This window comes from Heterodontus francisci, chromosome 27, assembly GCF_036365525.1.
Source record: "Heterodontus francisci isolate sHetFra1 chromosome 27, sHetFra1.hap1, whole genome shotgun sequence".
Taxonomy (NCBI): domain Eukaryota; kingdom Metazoa; phylum Chordata; class Chondrichthyes; order Heterodontiformes; family Heterodontidae; genus Heterodontus; species Heterodontus francisci.
The window spans coordinates 44661700-44684576 of NC_090397.1; the positions used below are offsets into that span (position 1 = coordinate 44661700).

Consider the following 22877-nt stretch of genomic DNA (forward strand, 5'->3'; position numbering starts at 1 on the left):
TGTGTCTGCGTGGGTTTCCTCCGGGTGCTCCGGTTTCCTACCACATGCCAAAGACTTGCAGGTTGATCGGTTAATTGGCCATTATAAATTGCCCCTAGTATAGGTAGGTGATAGGGAAATATAAGGACAGGTGGGGATGTTGTAGGAATATGGAATTAGTGTAGGATTAGTATAAATGGGTGGTTGTTGGTCGGCACAGACTCGGTGGGCCGAAGGGCCTGTTTCAGTGCTGTATCTCTAAACTAAACTAAACTAAAACTAAAAAACCTCCAGGCGCTTACCCATTGTCCCTTGAGATAAGGAGGCCAAAGAAGAAGGCCATGCAATGCAAAATATCAGTCTTAAACGGCAAGAAAAAGTAATGCACCAATGAAAATCCTTATAAAGCAATACTGTAAAACTTGTAAATGAGGGACTGACATCAGGAGCACTTTTTATGCAGGTATCCTTATTTTCAAAGTTGCTATTGTATTGACTGTAAACATTTTCCCAATGATCTTGAAGAACCAACTGAGATTATGATCAGTACCTAATCAGCTGCAACAATGCTAAGAATCCCTCTCCCACACACCAGCATTCAGCTCTGGTCACTTAACAGTTTTCCAGTCTAAATTGCCATTTCATTTCAAAGCGCTCCCATTTGGAGCAGAGTGTAACTTCAGTAATGAACTGCATTTCTCAATTCCGCTTAACAGCTTTAGGACAATCATAAGATAAAGAAAGGAGGAAATGTAATGACATTTTGCACCGGTACAGTGAAGCTTCCAAGTCAAATCTTAGAACAGATTGAGAACATTTGGGAGCGAAAACACAACAGGTCACATTATGTGTCACCTGAAGCTACAGTTTTCTGGCTGAGCAGTGAGTTTGCAGAAACACTGACTGTTAGCAGGGCCTCAAAGGCCTGTCTGTCACTCTGTACAGCAGCAGAGATCGGGGATAGCTATCCATCCACCTTTACTCCCCAAAGCCAAAGCTCCTCAAAGAAGCAGATCCACCATCAGATGCTGAGGGAAAGAAGACGGTGGCGGGGTTAGGGGGAGGAGAGCTGCAAGCAGCTGCTGAAAGTTTGTATGCGTGCAGTGCTGGGCCAGGAAAGGGCAGCCCCTCTCACTGTTCGCGTGCATGTTCTTTGATGTGGAAGGCTGGCGAGGTCAGTTCATGCAAGTTAGCGGAAGGTAACAGCAGGTTTTCTGTGAGAAACAACTTTTACTGAATGGGGAGTTCTTTACCTAGTATCCATAGCAGCAGAGAAACTGCTCAGTCCCTGAGATAGTGCTGGATAAGCATTCAATCCTAGAGGTAGAGACAGAGCAGTTTCTCTGATACTGTGGATGCTGGGTAAAGAGCTTCCCACTCCACAATGCCCTTTTCTTTCACAAGCCTCACTACCACCTTGCACTGACCAGTGTGACTTGTGTCTTAAGTTGTAAAAGTGCTTGGTGCATTGAAGGCTGTCTGTAGTTTCAGAGTGCCTCTTGTATATTTTACCATATAAGTTATTTGGGTCTCTCAATAAGTGTCCATTTTTATCCAGATGTCTGTTTGCACAGGTTTCACTGTATGAATAAAATACAATGCAAACTTTTCCAATCAACACTGAAAGTGCTATACATTTATAAGAAGCCAAAACTTAAAGGCCAGGATATTTGAACAATCTTGTGCTTATTTTACATGTCAGCAGTGATCAGCGGTCGGCAACATGTCCTTGGTAAACGTTTTGACATCTATGGTAATTTTAAATGTCTTGCTCCCAAGCCTTTAAACTTGTGTTTTCAAATAACCTAGCAGCTAGTTTAAAGGCTTGGAGTGAGACATTTAAAATTACTAGGAAAGAAAGAAATTAGAAAGCATCGGGAGGGACCCCAGCAGCACCCACCTCTCCTAATGCGGCAGCTTGCCGGCTGTGACTGGAGCATGTGCAGCACGGGTGCTGGAGTTGGATGGAGGCAGTCATGTCGGATCCGCAGTTGGTGAGAAACCACCGAGTGTAAGAGAGGAAAGGAGCCAGCAGGTAGGTGGGGAGGAATGGAGCCATGGGTAGGCAGGGAAGCTTCATTAACCTCTGGTGTAGGCCTCAAACACCCCCAATAAGAAGCTACCAGTCCCACGTTTGCATCGAGCGGGGCAGCAGCCGTGGGGCTTCTTCCAGTGACAGGCCTGGGTTAATGGCCACCAGCTTTCTAGCTCTTTTGGAGGAACTAAGGATTAATAAACTATAACATCAAACCCCAAAACTTTAAAAGAAACTTAGCTCAGTTATAAAGGTGCCTGGGGGAGGGGAGGGAGGAAGGAATCATTTGGGACACAGCACAGGTAGGGGTGTGTGTGTGTGAGAGAGAACCTGCTGGAAAGAGGGACAGCAAGTGATGTAGAGCGACTGCAAAAGGTAAAAATTCCTTTAATTGAAAAAAACCTCTGTCCAAAACAAACTAGAAACTCCCCAAAAATATTGGTTTAATGTAATAGAAAGAAGGATGGGAAGTTGAGTAAATGAGCCATTTCACAAAGACCACAGTGATCCTGCGCAAGTTCTGGTGTTACATGATTCTGTGACATCAATCTGCAGTCATATCTCGTTCAATTATTGAACTAGAACACATTTATAAAGTCTAACAGGCATTAAGTGTCCTCAATGGCCAGGAGGGACTTGGAAGGCAGCAGTGAATTCTAATTCTATGCTCATGTTTTTCCGCTTTTTTTCTTACTCAAGAAAAAACATGGTGTTGAATTCGAAAAAAAAGATCGTACAACCCAACTTGGGAAAGACACTGCTACTTCTCATGGTCTGGTTTTTATTGTGTGATGGTTTAGTTCGCTGACTATATGCTAACACATATTTTGTCAACAAAAATGATTCACATTAACATTGCATACTGCTTTGCTTGCTAGCTGGCAAATTCACTTGTGCTGCTCTTCATTGATTTTGTATGCTTAGCTCCTTCATTTAAAGGGAGAAATGCGTTTTAAATTGGACTGTGCTTTGATGGCATTAAGTTGGCAATACACTTTATATATGGATTAATTACCCCCCCCGTCCGTGGCTGAGTCAATAATTTTGTCAAATGTCCATGGTACAACATGTTGGTGCCTATCCCTGGCAGTGATAATGGAGATGACTTTACCCAAATCATAAGATTCAGCAGGGAGGCTGTTACCATGAATTTCCATGGTATTTGAGGAGTAATGAGACTTTTAGCGTGACTTCCAAAGATTGTAAAAATGTTTAAATCCAGAGGACAGTGAATCGGGCATGCTGGCATCTGTGGCCAATTATCCAACATGTACCCACGCACTGTGAGCTAAACACAGTTTACAAACCTAACCACTTATATTAAAGGAGAATATTTAAAATTTCAGTACCTATTGAATAACCCATGCAATGTAGTTATGCAGTTTAGTAACACAATTAGTTCTAATTAAGATAAATAGCAAAATTAAAAATTACCTCCTTTAAGGATAATCACACCAATCATGATAAACGATACAAACGGAAAAAATGTCTCTTTAAAAAATATTGAATCTTTTATCAGAACAAAAGTCCGGAATATTGCATTACACATTGTCTAGTCATTGATTTAGAAAAAGGTTCAGCCACAGAATTCAGCAAAATATACAATCTGTTAACACTCAAATGGTGTTTTCTGCCCTGTTGTCTGTTAATCTTGAATAATTTCCTGCTTCAGGTGTTAATGGCACCCTGATATTGTTTCAAGTTTAATATAATTCAGTTTAATGGAGGTTCTGCATTGCAGCCAAAACTTGGGTGAAGATAAATAATTTTTTTTTACTTAGAATTTTTCTGTAATTATATGGGAGGTGGGAGGGGGGTGGAATTCCTCTTAGAATGAAAAATAGGAAACTGCCTGCTTTCTTTACAATTAACCACCTTTGAATGAAGTTGCAGCCAAGTGCAGCTTTGAAATGTGAGATTTCTGAGAAATTTATTTTGTTAACATGTTATTAATAATGGAGAATGGCAATCTCCAGTTTGACATTAATTGAAGAAATATCATTGTGACTTAAGATATTGGGACATTTGTAATACTCCCAACCTAAAAGATCTGAAACTGTCATATGATGGAAGCATATAGCTTGTAATGCACAGGTGTATTGTTCTGTGCTTGTTATTTTAGTGAAAAAGTAGACGTGAGTACAAACCACTTTTTACTCACAGGTACTTTGCTGCTTAGAGTAGCAAACAAGAAAATAAATGCTCTTGTTATTTGAAAGTAGTGGTTAGTGAGAAAGAGGAAGGAAATGGGTTGTATGTATGTTATAAGAAGTACATTTCTACAGAATTTCCCTTTTGAAATTCCCCTTTGCTCCTTTTTTATTAACCCTTTCTATCAAGACTTCTCAATTTTACCAAGAATGCAGTGTCAGACTTCAGACCTCCTCACAGAGCAATCCTAGTGCTGATCAGTTTTTCAAAGACATTGCTCGATCTCGCGGCAGGATCTGGCCAAGAAGCAGCAAATATCTTTCACATTACATTATCCAGTCAACTAGGTTTCCTCCTTATTCTGATCAATCTCAGGTTAAACGATTAAATATATATCGTTGGCAACCATTTTGACAGATTACCTTTCATTGCGATTCTGAACGACAGTCTCATATTTTTTGCGTAGCTGTATCATTTCCTCTTCAGCCTGGTTAATCAGTGAACTAAGTTTGACAATTTTTATCTTTTGGCCTTCTCTCTTTTCTCCCAATTCTCGAAGCACTTGGTCGATCTTGCAAATTGCCCTCCGCAGGCTATCTCTGATGACGTAGCTGTTAGAGTGCTTTAACTTGTATTTTTGCAACTGGCTGTGGTGGATATCAGATTAAGTTAAAATAGTTTAATAATTAAATTAATCTATTTTGAGTCACATTTAATGTACACATGAACAATTGGGGTGCAATGTCATATAATAAGATGAATTTCAAATTGGGGGAAAAAACTGCTCAGTTCCTGATGTTTATAAAATTATGCTTTGCTGCATAAAAAGTAATATATTTTGGGGGTAATTAATTTTTGCACTGGCAATAGGGGTACAGGTTACCATTGCCATAACTAAGGTAAGTGTCAGCAGCATTATTGAGGGTAAAATAATTGCATTTATCCTCAAATTGGCAAGCTGATGTTTGTGTCCACTTTAGTAAAAGCTCAAAAAGGGACTGTATAGTTGGTGTTGTACCCCAAAAGCTTAATCATTCTGCCAAAATTGTACATGTGTAAATAACAATGTGTAAGACAATTGTCTTACATTTAAGTTTACATTTCTAAATTTCAAGAAAATTGAAACTTCTGGGCTAGCTATGAAATAGATTTCAATAATAAAACTTTGCCAGTCACAGAAAGTAGCCATGGTAATCCTGGAGTACAGGCATGTTGAGATAGATTTTCAATTTGCAGCTTGACCAGCAGTTATAGAAATGGTCTCATTTTTATTTCCATTGTTTTCATGTGAAGTGTGCTTGAATTGAGAATTGGCATTGGTATGCTGCCATAACTGAGCTATATACCTCAAACAAACTACGTTAAATATGACTGGCAATGTCAGAAATGCTCATCTAAATCTAATTTCTTTTCTTAAATTTATATAATTTTCTTATTTCACTCCTTCACACAGCTGTTTCTCCATCTCTAAAAGGAAGCGTGTACAGGGAACTTTCATTAAGCAAGTTGAGGTTGGCCACATTGATGACCACCCAGGCTCTTTTACTGAGGAATTAGCTGCCAGAACCTTCTCAAGAGCAATTAGAGATGGATAATAAATGGTGGGCTTACCAGCGCCACCCACATGAATGAATAAATAAAAACAGTCTCAATTGCTGCCACTCCCTCATCAACTGTGTATTAGCACCTTGCTTGTGTAAGCTCCAGCATTGAGATACCCACTCTGTCTGTGGTTGCAAACCAGCTGAATGTTGAGAGTGTGGAATCCCTTTCAAATGGTAAAGATGCCAGGTTGGTTATGGGGAGCATGCAAGTTAATGTGGGTACAGTCTATGGCTCCTTGCAATCCTGCCTTGTTGGCAAAGCCTAGTGTCCTTTTGTCCTGCTTCACTCTAAGGGGAAAGTAATGTAATTGTTCCACTTGGTGTAGGAAGCCTTGATGACTTCCATCACACAGTGGTGGACTGAACATGGTGAGATGTCTCTGATGTCACTTGTTGCAGCCTGAAAGGAGCTTGTGGAATAAATGTTAAAAGCTATGGTGATCTTGACAGCTACAGGTAGTGCTGTCCATTCCCTGGTGTGAGGATCGAGTTGTCACAGCTCTTCCTATTCTCTCCTATCTTGCCGCTCTCCCTCATTGTCCAGTCCCAGAGGCGGTCCTACCAGACCATCCATCACTACAACAAGCATAAGACCAAAATTTTGATTGCTTTAAATCATTCTGATGTGTGCTCCAGACACCCACGGAAAAATCTAATATGGCAAGTTGCGCATTTCCAGCTCTAAATGAGTGTGGGCACCCTATCCACCATATTGGATGCTTAGGTGTCTGTTTTGTGTATGAAAACGGACACTATTGAGTTTTTAGGCCACTGTCCTTTAGCTATGTCTGCTTGTTCTATAGGTTAAAGGTCCAATGACATGATTTGAGGAAGAGCAGGCAATTCCCCTGGTGTCCTATCTAACAACCCTCCCTCAACTGGCATCACCAAAAACTGACTAATTGGTCATTAATCCTTTTGATGTTTACGTGTTCCTGCTGTGTGCCAAGTAGCTGCTACATTACAAAGCAATTAATTGTATGTGAAACCTTATGAGACACTTTTTAGATATGTGAAAAAGTGGTGTGTGATTTTTCTTGCTTTAAGATAATCAATAAATAGCATGTAGGTCCTGTCAGTAGTTCCTTTAAATAAACTTTAAGTACTGTTTATTTCATGCAGTTCACATAAGGAAGAGTCACATCAGTGAAGAACAATGAATAAGATTAAAAGGCATTTTAGGTGTGGTGATAAATGTTGGAAATAATTTCCTTTTGACTTTTTGCTAAAATTGTAACCTTACAAGTAAAACAGAAACTGCCAGTACATAGGATGAGAGGTAAAGACCACAATTTATTCACATGAACACAAATTAGCCTTTATCTGTTAAATGACTATATATTTTTGTTTCAAAACACAGTTGTGCATTTTGTTCACACAACAGTTTCCCTTTGCTTAGATCCTATATTTTGAATTTACCTGTCTTTGAGCAGTGTAGTGGTCCTGAGAATTTCCATTTCATTCTGTAGGATCTTGATCTTTTCCCTCATTTCTGCAGATACCTGTGCTGCACTTTGTATGAGATTAACGTACTTGTTTCTCTCATTTTTGATGATCTGATACACTTTAACAAAATTCTTTAGGCTACAACACAAAGCAGAATATTAACATTTTCCTTTGGTTAAAATGTCATATGAGAACCATAATCTTCTTGCAGAGAGCCGGCACAGACAAGACGGGCCGCATGTATTCCTGCTGTGCTGTAACCATTCTATGATTCTATGAACATATATGCTGAAAGCAATTTGCACTCTTGATTTGTTTCCAAGTAGACTATAGGAATATTTGGCTGAATGTGGCAGTGATGGTCTCCATATATAGTAATATACAGTCTTACAGTAGAATCTGGTAACGCTATATTCATTCAATATATATTGGTGTGTACCTAGATCATTACCATTGTATTTAAAATTATTTTTTTCTAGAATGGTGAGTCAGTGCTGCAATAAATATTATTTCAATCAGAATACAGATGGAAATTGGACTACTGATACCTAGGAGTGTTTATGTGTTTATAAATTTGTTCTCAGACTCCATCATTCAATATGTTATTAAGCACTCGCAAGATAAAGTTCATATTTCACAATTGTGGTTGTGGATTCTGACATTAATTAATTTATTTTTCAGTAATCAGGGCCAATTATATATCACAAGAAAAAAGTACTGTGGATGCTGGAAATCTGAAATATAAACACAAAATGCTGGAAATACTCTGCAGGTCTGGCAGTATCTACAGAGAGAAAAACAGAGCTACCATAAGGGTCACCTACCTGAAACGTTAACTCTGTTTCTCTCGCCACAGATGCTGCCACTCCTGATGAGCAATTCCAGTATTTTCTCCAATTATATATTATTTACACAGATGAAAAGATATTTCATAACAATATTTCTATTTTTGAGTCGATTTGAGATAGTGCAGTACTCTATCTCTTGCAATAATTGCAGGTATATCTAAGGCATCTTTGTTTTAAAAGATCTAATATAAAAACATGGAAATTGTCAGCTATATATTTGTAATATATTTGAGAGCTGTTAGAAGCTACAGATAAATGTATCATAGCTAGGATGCAAACATATCTAAAAGATGAATATGGTATGAGAAATATAACTGGTACTAGTCTATCTCCTGTGCATTGACCAAAGGCTGAAGATGCAGCTGGGCTGTTTGTCTTTTGAAACCAGATTTGAGGGAGATGAATCAGAGTTATGTCTGCTACTGAGGCATAGGGTAAGGATAGATGTCAACTGAGGTTTGGGGCTTGTGGGAGTGAAATATAAGTGGACCTGGAATAGATAGATGAAAATATTGATAAAAATTGACTCATAAAAAGTAAAATATTCTTACCTACTCAGCATTTGTCTATGTTTCTTCTGAGAATCCTGTAAGGCCAGTTTCTCTCCTTTCAACTCTTCTATAGTTCGATCACGCTTATGCTATTTTAAAAATATAGCATAAATTGATCTTGTGAAATTGTGAACAATATTTTAAAAAACATTTCTCCCTGTAATTTGTTTGCTTCCCAAGCCATAATTCTTTCCATGTTTCTATCTTTTTGTTGTTTCCCACTATGTCTCTCTTTTTCTAGAACTGATTTTAATCCTTCACGCCTGACGAGAGTAGGCTGTGCAGAGGGTTGATGCCGCACTCCTGTCAGCTGGAATTTTAACTCCCCAGTTTTGGAAGGCCATCGCTACAGGCAGGAAAGAGGCTCAATGACAATATCAATCAGACTTTTAACTTTGTGTTGTAAGGTCAGTGCCTGGTGCCTGCCCAGCTTGGATCAGCAGGCTCCGAAGAGGGCAGAAAAGACATAATTTAACAAAAAAGATTTACTTGTGGGCTAGGGGGAACAAGAGTATCTCCCTGGGCACCACACGGAAACGTAGGGTTCAGAGAAGCTCTCTTGTTTCTTGGCATGGTCCCCAGAACTCTGTTAAGTAGTTGGGAGGGGTTTCATGAGGGCTTCATGGTTGGGATGGGTGGGTTGGGGAAGCGGGAGTGGGGACGTCTTGGGCCAGGAGGCCTAAACTCTTCTTGTGTGGTCTGGAGGAGCACTCTGGTTTAACTTTTTAAGCTTTTCTGACCTCAAGCTCTTCTACCCACACAGGCCTCTGGTGAAAATTATGTGCCTCAATGACATTATCTGTGGCTGATCTGCCTATTTAAATAAGGAACCCGCTGACTTCTAAGGAGCTATCTCTTAGTTCAAATGAGAATCTTGGAGAAGACAGTGGGACTTCAGCAGATTAGTGCCCTGGACAATCTTAACTTCCCACCCAGTTTCTGTCAGGTAGGCAGTATTGAAATCGACCCTTATAATCTATGAACAGATAACTATACAGATTTGGGGCCCTAATATTGCATGGTTACAGAAATGTTTAACACACTGCAGAATTTTTCCCCTTTTTTTGCCCTGTTTTTCATCTTCAAAAGAAGCGTACACCAATTTTTCTTGTATTACGTATTGCTTGCTAATTTATGTTAAAATAAAACAAAGAAATGCTGCTGTGGCATTTATAAAGTGGGAATGAGAAATTAGCAATTCAGAAGCACCTGAATATTCATAAGATCCCTTGCTTTTTGATCTCTCTCATCAGACCTGATTTGGGCAAGACGGGTTAGATTTACAACCTCTTCACGGGCACGTCTTTGCTCGGTGATGAGATTATCTTCTTCAAGCATACGCTTACGTAACATATGAGCATCTATCTCTGTCAACGAAAGCTGCATGTAAAATAAAGTTGGTATTTTAATGGGCACATTTCAGAAAACAATGAAAGATTTTTACAGGTTAGAACCATTTGCTGTAGATATCTTTTTGTGAAGCATTCAAAGGGAGGACATGAAAAATTATTGGCAGGTAAAATCAAGGAAAACCCGAAGATGTTTTATCAGTACATAACTAAGGAAAGGGTAGGGCCTATCAGAGATGTACGGGGGAACTTGTGCATTGATAAAGAAGATGTGGGCAGGGATCTTAATGAATTTTTTGACTCTGTCTTCACAAATGAGAGGGTTGATGCAGATATTATAGTTAAAGAGGAGGAGTGTGAAATATTGGATACGATAAGCATAATGAGAGAGGAAGTGCTTGAGGGTCTGACATCCCTGAAAGTAGATAAATCACCAGGACTGGATGGATTGCATCCCAGGTTGTTGAGGGAAGCCAGGGAGGAAATAGCGGATGCGCTGAGGATCATTTTCAAATCCTCACTAGATACAGGCGAGGTACCAGATGATTGGAGGTCTGTGAATGTCATACCATTGTTTAAAAAGGGAGCAAGGGATAAGCCAAATAATTATGGGCCAGTCATTCAGATCTTGATGGTGGGTAAATTGTTAGAATCTATTCTGAGGGACAGGATAAACTGTCGCTTAGAAAGGTATGGAATAATCAGGGATAGTCAGCATGGATTTGTTAGGGGAAGGTCATGTCTTACTAACTTAATTGAGTTTTTTGAGGAAGTAACAAGGAAGATTGATGAAGGTAGTGCAGTGGATGTGGTTTACATAGATTTTAGTAAGGCATTTGACAAGGTCCCGCATGGCAGACTGGTCAGTAAAATGAAAGCCCATGGGACACAGGGGAATGCGGCAGGTTGGATTCAGAATTGGCTCAGGGACAGGAAACAAAGGGAAGTGCTCGACGGATGTTTTTGCAAATGGAAAGCTGTTTTCAGTGGCATTTCACAGGGCTCAGTGTTGGGTCCCTTGCTGTTTGTGGTATATATTAATGATTTGGACTTAAATGTGGGAAGCATGATTGGGAAATTTGCTGATGACACAACAACTGACTGTGTAGTTAATAGTGAGAAAGAAAGCCGTGGACTCCAGAACGATATCAATGGTTTGGTTGAGTGGGCGTGAAAGTGGCAAATGGAATTCAATCCAGAGCTGTGTGAGGTATTGTATTTGGGGAGGGCAAATAAAGCGAGGCAATACACAGGGCAGCACAGTGGCGCAGTGGTTAGCACCGCAGCCTCACAGCTCCAGCGACCCGGGTTCAATTCTGGGTACTGCCTGTGTGGAGTTTGCAAGTTCTCCCTGTGTCTGCGTGGGTTTCCTCCGGGTGCTCCGGTTTCCTCCCACATGCCAAAAGACTTGCAGGGTGATAGGTTAATTGGCCATTATAAATTGCCCCTAGTATAGGTCGGTGGTAGGGAAATATAGGGACAGGTTGGGATGTGGTAGGAATATGGAATTAGTGTAGGATTAGTATAAATGGGTGGTTGATGGTCGGCACAGACTCGGTGGGCCGAAGGGCCTGTTTCAGTGCTGTATCTCTAAAAAACTAAAACAATAAATGGGAGGATATTGAGAGTGGTAGAAGAAATGAGAGACCTCCTGTGCATGTTCACAGGTCCCTAAATGTGACAGGACAGGTGGATAGAATGGTGAAGAAGGTATATGGATTGCTTTCCTTTATTGGCCGAGGTAGAGAATACAAAAGCAGGGATGTGATGCTGGAACTGTATAAAACATTGGTTCGGCTACAGCTGGAGTATTGCTTGCAGTTCTGTTCACCACATTACAGAAAGGACATAATTGCTCTGAAGAGAGTACAGAGGAGATTAACAAGAATGTTGCCAGGGCTTGAAGGTTGCAGCTATGAAGAAATATTGGATAGGCTAGGGTTGTTTTTCCTGGAACTGAGGAGGCTGAGGGGTGACTTGATTGAGGTGTACAGAATTATGAGGGGCCTAGATAGAGTGGACAAGAAGGACCTTATTCCCCCGGCGGGGAGGTCAGTTACCACGGGACACAGATTTAAGGTGATTGGTAGAAGGAGTAGAGGGGACATGAGGGGAAACTTTTTCACCCAGAGGGTAGTGAATGTCTGGAATTCACAGCCAGGAATGGTGGTGGAGGCAGAAACCCTCAATTCTTTTAAAAGGTAACTGGACATGCACCTGAAGTGCTGTAACCTGCAGGGTTATGGACCAGGTGCTGGAAGGTAGGATTAGTTTGGGAGGCCAGTTTATTAGACCGGCACAGACACGATGGGCTGAATGGCCTCCTTCGGTGCTGTACTTTTTCTATGGTTCTATGCTTATAAATCATTTCAGGTGCTAACCATGGAAACTATCTGGTAAACAAAAATTCAGAATATGAAATACTATTGTTAGTTTTTTGTTTGTTTTGTAATTAAAGTAAGTTATAGTTATGCCCCACCGCCAACCTCCCTTTCTTCTCCTAAGTCCTTGAATCGGCTGCTGTATCCCAAATCCATGCCCATCTCTCCAGTAAAGCTTTCATCCCTACTACAGTGCTGAAACAGCCTTATTCAAAGTCACAAACTACACCCTACATGTCTGTGACCATTTTCACTTTCCCTCTTCTCAACCAGTCTACAGCCTTTGACACAATCAATCAACCATCCTCCTCCAATGCCTGCTTTGTTGTCCTGCTGAATGGGACTACTCTTGCCTGGTCCCATTCTTGTCTATCCACTCTTAGCCAGAGAATGTACTGCAATGTCTTCTTTTACTACTCTTGCACTGTTACCTCTTGAGTCCCACAAGGCTCTATCCTTGGCCCCTTCCTCGGCCCCTCAGCAGCATCATGCGAACACACATTATCAGATTCCACATGTACACTGACAACACCCATCTCTACCTTTCCACCACCTCTCTCAACCCCTCCACTTCCTCTATGTTGTCAGGTTGCTTGTCTGGCATTCTTAGAAAACATAGAAAATAGGAGCAGGAGTAGGCCATTCGGCCCTTCGGGCCTGCTCCGCCATTCAAAAAAGAAAATGGCTGATCGTCTAATTCAGTAACCTGTTCCTACTTTCTCCCCATATCCCTTGATCCCTTTGGCATTAAGAAATATATCTATCTCCTTCTTGAATATATTTAATGACTTGGCCTCCACTGCCTTCTCCGGTACAGAATTCCACAGGTTCACAACCCTCTGAGTGAAGAAATTTCTCCTCATCTCTGTTCTAAATGGCATACCCTGTATCCTGAGATTGTGATCCCTGGTTCTGGACTCCCCATTCAGTACTGGATGAGCAAAAGGTTTCTTGAATTAAACACTGGGAAGGCTGAAGCTATTGTCTTCAGCCCCCACCTCCGTTCCCTAGTCATCAACTCCATTCCTCTTCCTGGCTATTGAGCCTGAACCAGAGGTTTGCAACCTCAGAGTACTGTTTAATCAGAAGTAGAGATTTCAACCCCATATCCTCTCCGTCACTAAAACCGCCTATGTCCACCTTTGTAATATGTGTCTCCACCCCTGCCTCAGACCAACTGCTGTTGAAACCCTAATTAATGTTTTTGTTACTTGTAGATTTGACTATTCCAATTCGGTACTGGCAGCCTCCTAGCTTTTGCTTTCTGTAAGTTTAGAATTATACAAAACACTACTACCAATATCCATCACCCATCACTCCTGTGCCCAAGGACCTACATTGCCTCCCGCATTAAGGAAAATCCGATTTTAAAATTCTCATCCTCATATTCAAACCCCTCCATGGTCTCACCCCTTCAATCACTGTGACCTCCAAGATATCGGCATTCTTCCAATTCTGGCCTGTTGTGCGTTCTGCCTTCCCTTGCCCCACCAATGACAGCTGTGCTTTCAGCTCTAGAATTGGTTCCCTAAACCTCTCCGCCTCTCTCTCCTCCTTTAAGACACTCTTTGAAACATATTACATTGATCAAGCTGTTCTAATATTTCCTTCTTTAGCTCAGTGCCAATGTTTTTGCCTGATCACGCTCCTGTGAAGCATCTTTAATAGGTTCAAGGTGCTATATAAATACAAACTTGTTATCTGGACTTAGCTGGCTGGTTTAATTTAACAGTGAACATTTAAACACTGTAAATGAAACTTAATGAGAACTAACAATTTCCAGCCTCCCACATTTTACCCTCTGTAAACTTGATGTCATCCAAAATTCTGCTGCCTATGTCCTAACTCGCACCAAGTCCTGCTCACCCATCATCTCTGTGCTTGCTAACCTACACTGGCTTCAAGTTAAACAACACCTCCATTTAAAAATTCTTATCCTTGTTTTCAAATCCCTCCATGGCCTCTCTCCTCCCTATCTTTGTAATCTCCTCCAGCCCCACAATGCTCCAAGATATCTGCACTCCTCTATTCTCACCTCATGAGCATCCCCGATATTAGTTGCTGCACTATTGGCTTTTTCTAAATTCTTTCATGGGACATTGGCGCAGCCTGCAAGGCCAACGTTTGTTGTCCATCCCTAACTGTCCTCGAGAAGGTTACCCTGGGATCTTAGCTCTGGAATAGCCTCCCCAAACCTCTCTATCTCACTCTGCTCCTGAAAACCTACCTCTTTGACCAAGGTTTTTGCCATCTGCCCTGATATCTCCTTATGTGGTTCAATGTCATATTTTGTTTTGCAAGGTTTCATTCAATTCAATTCAAACAGCTTGATAGGTAGATCTCTGGAGGTTTCCTAATTACGCATTAAAGGATAAACCCTCAACCGTGAAGTGGTTTTGATGGACAACTATTTCTGAAAATCTATTCCTTTGAAGACAGAGCAGGACTCTTGAATGTCTGAAGATTTCTGTAATTGACAGCTCAATGGGCTGATCCTTCATCTCAGACTGATGATCACAGTTCTCAGAAAAAGACAAGGCAGTCAGAGTGTTTGGAAATTTTATAGCCAGCACCTAATAGGCTGCCTGTGGTTTAAAAGCCTGAACTGACTTAGCCAGGAAGAGTTAAGCCATTAAATGATTTTGTGTTTTAGGATCCATGCTTAGAGAGAAAGGAAGTTTTTTTTTAATATATCGAGAGATTTTGGTAAAATTAGATGTCACCATGTGAAATTGCATATTATTTGCTCATCTACCTTATGTAAATAAAACCATTAACTGGTTGGCAACCTGTGTCTTGATTTAATAAGAAACATTTACTCAAGAAGATGTGTCCTGAGAAAGGAAAATCCATCTGGTGCTTCCATAGGTTCTAATCGGTGATGTATGGAATAAGAAATTTCTGTTATGTTCCTTGGGTGATGCTATTATTTATCTCAATATTAGAGGGAAAATGGTGCACTCCAGATAGTGGGGAACGGAGTTCAACTTACAGGAGTACCTAGTGATGGTCAACCAAAGAAAATTTCTAGCCTATAAACTCAAAAACTATGACAAGTCTGAAGGTGAAAATAGATGTATTTCTGCAGGGAGAAAGAATTGAAGATATAACAAAAACTCTGGCAACTGAGAAAGTAATGCATCAAAAAGAGGCCCAATAGCCTCTTTCTGTTTCCTTGGCCTTTCTCCTCTGAATTAATTTCCATCTGATCCTACCTTAACTTCTCTCTCCATTTAAATACTCCTACCCATATTCACAGCCACACTCTCGAACTTGCCAGCTCCCGCAGCCTGTCAATTGAGCGCGATCACAGACAACGCCATCTTCGATTACTTCACTGTATCCCACAATCTCTACCCTTTTTCTATGTCGCATCAGAATATTAATTGCCAAAGGGAGCAGGTTTGGGTAGGGGGTTAAATCCCCGAAACATGCTGGTGGGTCGGAAACCTGACATGATTCCGCCCGCTTCCGGATTTCGTCGGGATGCATTTGGAGGTGAATGGGAAATCCCTATGGAGTTTTCAGGTCAGCCATTTAAATATTTAAATAATCAATTAATTGAGCCTTTAACACAGAATTCTGGCTTTAACAGCCAGAGAATGGGCATCCCGGCTGTGTGGAACTCACCGGGGTCAACAAGGCGAGAGCACAATGGGGAGCCATTGATCAATGAAACTGACTAGCTTGAAAGTCTTTAAACAGTGAACCTGCTGGCCTGTCTTTGTAAAAGGCTTGTGTTCACAGCACTTGTTCTGAGAGTGGGCTTTCACTGCTTCACAGATGATTTCTAACTTCTTGGTAGTCGTTTCACCTACCTTGGACATTACTCACCTTGATTTGATCTTCCCTGCTGTTGGCCTTCACTGCAGCATGGGAGCAGCTTCTACAGCTCCACCTTGGAGCTCTAATGAAACACAATAGGAGCAGCACCATCAGCTGATTTCTCCTCAGCCACTTGTGCTTTACATGACAGACAGGATGGACACAGAGCTCCAGCTCGAAGTAGGCGTTACCTCCAATACAGGATCAGCTTTCTCGACATGGCCAAGCACCAGTGCCTCATGAGGCTCAGGCTTTCATGACAGGCTGTTGCTCACAACTGCAGCCTGGATCAAGACCTCTGTCACAATGGACTAGGTAGGCACGCTTTGCCAGTGGTTGTCAAGGTGGCTAACATCGGAGGGCCACCCCCCCAATTCTCTGTCTCTCCTTGGAGTTATTTTTTATTCTTTCATGGGATGTGGGTGTCAATGGCAAGGCTATTTCAGAGGGCAGTTAAGAGTCAAACACATTGCTGGAGTCACATGTAGGCCAGACCAGGTAAGGATGGCAGAAAGGCAAATTTCCTTCCCTAAAGGACATTAGTGAACCAGATGGTTTTTTCCAACAATCAATGATAGTTTCAAAGCACCATTACTGAGACTAGATTTCAATTCCAGATTTTTATTAATTAATTGAATTTAAATTCCACCAGCTGCTGTGGTGGGATTTGATGTATCCCCAGGGCATTAGCATGGGCCTCTGGATTATTAGTTCAGTGACATTACCACTATGTCATCGTCTCCTCCTCTGCTGTTTCTCTTGTAAGGAGAGAAAGAAGAGAGTTATGAATGTGAGAAATGGATTGTGTGGAGAGGATGCAATGACAATATTTGTGGAGAGTGAATGTGAGAGTTGGCTGTTAAGATGGGGATGTGAGAAGGTGCCTGGAGAGGGAGGAATGAGTGGCGATACAAGGTGTCAGAGAGTGCTGTGCACGAGAATGCTGGGGAAGTCACCTGGAAGTGACTTACCTTTCCAGCTCTCATGAGGTTGTTGAACCTCTTGGGGCACTGTATCCAGATTCGAGGGTCTACACTCCTGCTGCTCACCTCCATGCCTGCTTGGCTTGAGAGGCTCACCTCTTCTCCTGTTAGCGGAAACCAGCACTTTGCTTCGATCCCTCAGCAGGACCTCCAGGGTAGAGACAGAGAGCCAGGGGAGGCAGCCTCCCAATGTCTCCTTTCCATTCCTGTGGTTGCAGAAGCCTCAGGAAGCAATGTAGAGTTCAGCCACTCTGACCCCTGTTGGGGTCCCTTCAAGTAAAATCCTTCCTTTGACAGAGTGCGGGTTGTCATCATGCCCATATTCTGTGATTGGTTAGGAAGCTCAGAAAGTAGATGCAAATGCCATGGTGGAGTTAAAGAGCCAAGACAAAGCCCACTTCTCTGACAAACAAGTTCCCAACTCGCTGCTGGCCCCACTGCCACGAGCAGGTCTATTTCAATGAAATTCCACCCAATGTCTCTTGGTTAGGAAGGGGTACATAATCAAAAAAGTTACCCATACCTGATTGCTATCCAATGATCCAATTTGGAAGAGATTCTGTGTGCACAAAGAGCAGGACAAATCCAATCCGGCCAATTACTGCCCCATCAGCTTACTCGCAATCATTAGCAAAGTGATGGAATATGTCGTTGACAGTGCTAGCAAGTGGCACTTATTCACCAATACCCTGCTCAATGATGCTCAGTTTGGGTTTGGCCACGATCACTCAGCTCCAGACCTCTTTACAGCCTTGGACCAAACATGGAAAAGTGGTGACTTCCAGAGGTGAAGTGAGAGTGACCTTCCTTGATATTAAGGCAGCATTTGACTAATTGTGGCATTTAGGAGCTTAAGGAAGACTGAAGTGTCAAGGAATCAAGGGGAAGACTCCCCAATGGCTGGAGTCCTAGCACAAAAGGAAGACAGATGTGGTTGTTGGAGGCCAATCATCTCAGTCCCAGGACACTGCTGCAGGAATTCCTCAGGGTAGTGTCCTAGGCCCAAACATCTTCAGCTGCTTCATCAATGACCTGCCCTCCAACATCAGGTCAGAAATGGGGATGTTCGCTAATGATTTTGCAGTGTTCAGTTCCATTTGCAACTCCTCAGGTAATGGAGCAGTATGTGCCTGCATGCAGCAAGACTTGGAGAACATTCAGGTTTGAGCTGATAAATGGTAAGTAGCATTCATACCACCTAAGTACTAGGCAATGACCATCTCCAACAAGAGAAAGTCTAGCTATTTACCCTTGGCATTCAATGGCATTACCATTGCTGAATCGCCCACCATCAGCATCCACGGGCTGTCACCGTTGACCAGAAAATTAACTGGACCAGCCACATAAATACTGTGGCTACAAAAGCAGGTCAGAGGCCAGGAATTTTGCAGTGATTAACTCACCTTCTGACTCTCCAAAGCCTTTCCACCATCTGCAAGGCACAAGCCAGGAGTTTGATAGAATACTCCTCACTTGCCTAAATGAGTGCTGCTCCAACAACACTCAAGAATTCAACACTATCTAGGACAAAGCAGCCTGCTTGATTGCCACCCCATCCACCACTTTAAACAATCACTCTCTTCACCACCGGTGCACCATGGCTGCAGTGTGCACTATCTACAAGAAACACAGCAGAAACACGCCAACGCTATTTCAATAGCACCTTTCAAATACTTGACCTCTACTGCCTAAAGAACAAGGGCATCAGGCACATGGGAACTGTGCCTGCAAGCTCCCCTCCAAGTCACATATCATCCTGAGTTTGAAATATATCGTTGTTCCTTCATCGCTGCTGGGTCAAAATCCTGGAACTCCCTACCATTGTGGGTTTACCTACACCACAAGAACTGCAACAGTTCAAGAAGGCAGCTCATCACTACTTTCTCAAGGGCAATTGGCGATGAGCAATGAATGCTGGTTTTGCCAGCGACTCCCACATCCCATGAACGAATAAAAAAAAAAAATCAGGCTTTACCCTCCATAGTCAACTAGCTTGCCGACACTCAGTGATGAGAGTCACACATGATAGTTGGCCAATTAGATGAAGTTAGTGGCGGGACATTGCGTTTGTGGAACTGTAACCCAGGAAGGAGTCAACTATTTCAGAAGAGAAAAGGAACAGAGAAAATTTATGAGCAAAAGAAATTAGTTTGGCTACCACTATGTTTGATGTTTTCAGAAATATTAAATATGAACACAACAGAAAATACCACTACCAGCTCTTCACCTTCAATGACACAATCATTGCTGAGTCCAGAACAACATCCTCAAGATTATCAATTGCCAGAAGCTGAATTGGACCAGCCTTGTCAACACCATAGCTACAAGAGGAAGACAGTGCATTCTGCCTTAAGTGGCACACTTCCTGACGCCCTCACAACTTCTCCATCATTTACAAGGGTCAGGTAAAAAGTGTAATGGAATACTCATCACTCACCTGGATGACTACAGTACAATAACACTCAGGCAGCTCAACACCATCTAGGACAGAGCAACTTTGTTGATCGGTGCCCCTATAAATGAACTCAATATCCCCTCCCTCCACCACCAAGACAGTGGCTGCTGTATGTACTACCTACATCATGCATTGCAGAAGCTCACTGGGGGAGGAATTTATTTGCATAGCACTACTTCTAGAGGTGCTATCCAGATTTATGTTGATTCCCCAGGGGCGAACAGCATCACGGGCCTCTACTTGTGCGGCGTTCTTCATTGATATCATCGCAGAATGCCGCACAGGTAGTGGCTTGTGGCACTGCCTACCTCAGGGCAATTGACATAAACAGCGTAGCCCTGCTAGAAATGGCAATATGCAAACAAATTTCACCGCCATTAAGTTTGTTTCAACTGCACCTCCCACCCCCATGATCACTACCACCAAGGACAACAGCAGCATGATCCAAAGTTTCCGCAGTTTTTCTGCTGAAGTATTGTAGAGGATTGGGAGAACCCTTGTGAAAATTCACTCTCATTCCTTCCTCACTACTGGATCAAAATCCTGAAATTCCTACCTTACCACCATTCTGGGGTTATCATCGCCACAAAGACTGCAAGGGTTCTAGGTAAAGGCCCATCACCACCTATTGAGGGGCAACTAACAATTAGCAATAAATGTGGAGTTTCCAGCACATTCACATGCCAAGAACAAATTTTTTTAAATGACAGCTTACCTGGTCTGCTAGTTTTCTTTTCAGACTTTTAACCTCACTTGCCAGTTCATTCCTCCTTTCCAACAATGCCGCAGCATTAATAAAGGATTCCATCTTCAGTAAAAGAAAATGCAAAATTGAAAAAAAAATTAAGTGCGTTCAAAACACAGTCAATCATAAATTGCATGAAATACATTATTGTTCAGGTTATAAAGACAATAGAACCACACCCAGCTGAATGCCTAAGTAACTGGCAACTGGTTGACTGAACAGAGTGGTTGAGTAAGCTTGGAAAGATAATCTTTAGTACAATAGCTTGGCTTTATGCTAACTAATCTTTGAAAGAAGAGGTCTCTTTTCACAGATCAGCCAGTCCTCAAAATGTTTGTGGCCTTCCAGCAATTCTTGCTAGTTCTTAATTATTTTATTTTTTTCTTTTAAACCTTCCATTGCTCAACTTGGGTTATACTGTGGACAGATTAGTGGAAAAAAACTTCCTTGATAACACGGCTACTGATCTCAGTTAATAGTGCACTGATAATATACGACAAAACTCATAGTAATTTCATAATAATGTCATAGTAATGACTTTTAGACCCATGCAAAAGTTTGTTCATCCCAGTGCTCAAATTCCAGGTGATAAAACCTGCCTGAAGATAACGCTTACAGACTGAAGTTTCAGTTTTTCTAAACTATGCTTTTCTATAAAATATGAAAAAGAGAATTCAACAAATTTAAAAAACATTCAATAAGTTATGGATAATTTACAGCAAAAATGCTCATCTGTTGTTATGACCACATGAGAAAGGGGTCTAGGGTTCCCTCTCAGCTTTCACCTGGTCTTACTGTAACAGGGTTTAATTTTAAACACACCGTTTTTTAGCTCCCCTTAGTGAATCCTTGTTCACTAACTTCCAATTATAAGGCAAAGACACTAGCCAAACAGGTTTTCTTCGGTTTAAAGAAAAAAATTGAACTTTATTAAACTTAGACTCCAACTCGGTTAACGTCTACGGATACGCAATGCGCCCACACTAGCATGCATATGTGATACACTCATGCAGACAGAGACAGAAAAGAGCAGAAGAAATAAAGTGGAAAAGTTTGAGGCACTATCTGAAGATGGTTTTGGTTTCTGTTCTTCGAACTTTGAAGTCCTTGATTGTAGGTAGGCCTTGCTTTTCGTTGGGGCCCAGTATTCTTCTTAAACCTTGTTCGATGTAGGAGACTTTTCTCTCTTGAAGTTCATGTGTCCTCAGTGAGTCCAGAGGCTTGTGAGAAAAAGATGGGAGCAGGTAGGAGAGGTCTTCTCACTCCAGGAGAAAACAGTCTTTTTTCAGTTCAAACTGTTTGGACAATCCAGAAAAACCCAGGTTGCCAAGCAGGTTAGTCATGTGACTAGCTGGTCTGACCACGTCTGTTTGTGGATTCTCTTGCTCTAGCCGACCCTGGAATGTCTCTTCTGCCGCACAATACCTGGTGCTTAAAGTCCATTGTGGGTTAAATTGGAGCGGGGAATAGCCCCTTTGTCCCTCCAAGCACTGTCTGTTACTATGCAAATGTTTTTTCCAGCCATGGCTGATCGGTTTGACAAGTCATTTCCTCACTCCAGCAACAGTTTAAAATTAATGTTCATCTGACAAAATTAATGTGCCTCATTCTTGGCAGGTGGGGAGTCTGCATGATACTGTGTAATGAATTACAAGAAAGGAAGAGGCAGTAAGCTTTCACTTGTTGATATGTATTTTAGTAGGGTACAGTAATATCGTGATTATGTTACAGGACTAATAATCCAGCGAATGCGAGCTCAAATCTTATAATGGTAATTTGAGAATTTGAATTTAATTTCAAAAACTCTGGAAATAAATATATACCAGGTTCCATATCAACATATTTCTATGTAACTATAAATATGATACATATCCTGATCTACATATCTACATATTTAAAGAAGGAGCACCCCCCACCTCAACCATCCTATTCTGTTTTCCAACAGGTGTCCTTCCTGCTTGTTCAGAAGAGCAAGTTAAAACTAACAAATGCAGGAAGGGAGCCAGATGTTGGCAATTGTAGCTGCCTGCTTGCCCTGTTTCTGCCAGACAAACAGGATTAAAACCTCCCCTTATTTTTTGGGACTGTACTGAATATGGATGTATGCTGGTGAACTCTAGAGTGGCTATGTAGTACCTATTTTAAAAAAAGGGAGCCAGCTAATCCAGATATTTACAGGCCAATTAGCTCATCATCTGCCATAGGGAATATTTTAAGAGTCTTTAATAAAGGATGAAATTAACATGTATCGAGATAAAGAGAAAATAGTTAGAAGCAATGAGTATGGATTTCAAAACAAACGATCATGCTTGACATAGAATTCTCTGAGTAGGTAACACTCATGGTAGATAGGAAAAATGCAGTGGCTGTTGTATACAGGAACTTTAGGCAAGCCTTTGACAAGGCACCACACAGGAGGCTACCAGAGAAAACTGAGGGTGATTGAGGGTGAATGAGGTGGAGGATAGCAAACTGGATTAAAAATAGGTTAGAAGGTAGAAAAAATGTAAAAGAAGTTAGAGATA

At 41.5% G+C, this 22877-nt stretch overlaps 1 protein-coding gene across 8 annotated transcripts in view; it reads right to left on the minus strand.

Moving 5' to 3' along the window:
* ccdc146 (coiled-coil domain containing 146) overlaps positions 1-22877 on the minus strand; it is a 145422-nt gene that overhangs the window by 42232 nt on the left and 80313 nt on the right. For all 8 annotated transcript variants that reach the window (XM_068059244.1, XM_068059245.1, XM_068059247.1 and 5 more), the window contains 5 exons: positions 20323-20415; positions 9824-9994; positions 8615-8703; positions 7189-7353; positions 4588-4812 (listed from right to left, as the gene is read on the minus strand). In XM_068059244.1, the coding sequence (XP_067915345.1) occupies positions 4588-4812; positions 7189-7353; positions 8615-8703; positions 9824-9994; positions 20323-20415 (743 nt within the window). The remainder of the gene's footprint in view (positions 1-4587; positions 4813-7188; positions 7354-8614; positions 8704-9823; positions 9995-20322; positions 20416-22877) is intronic.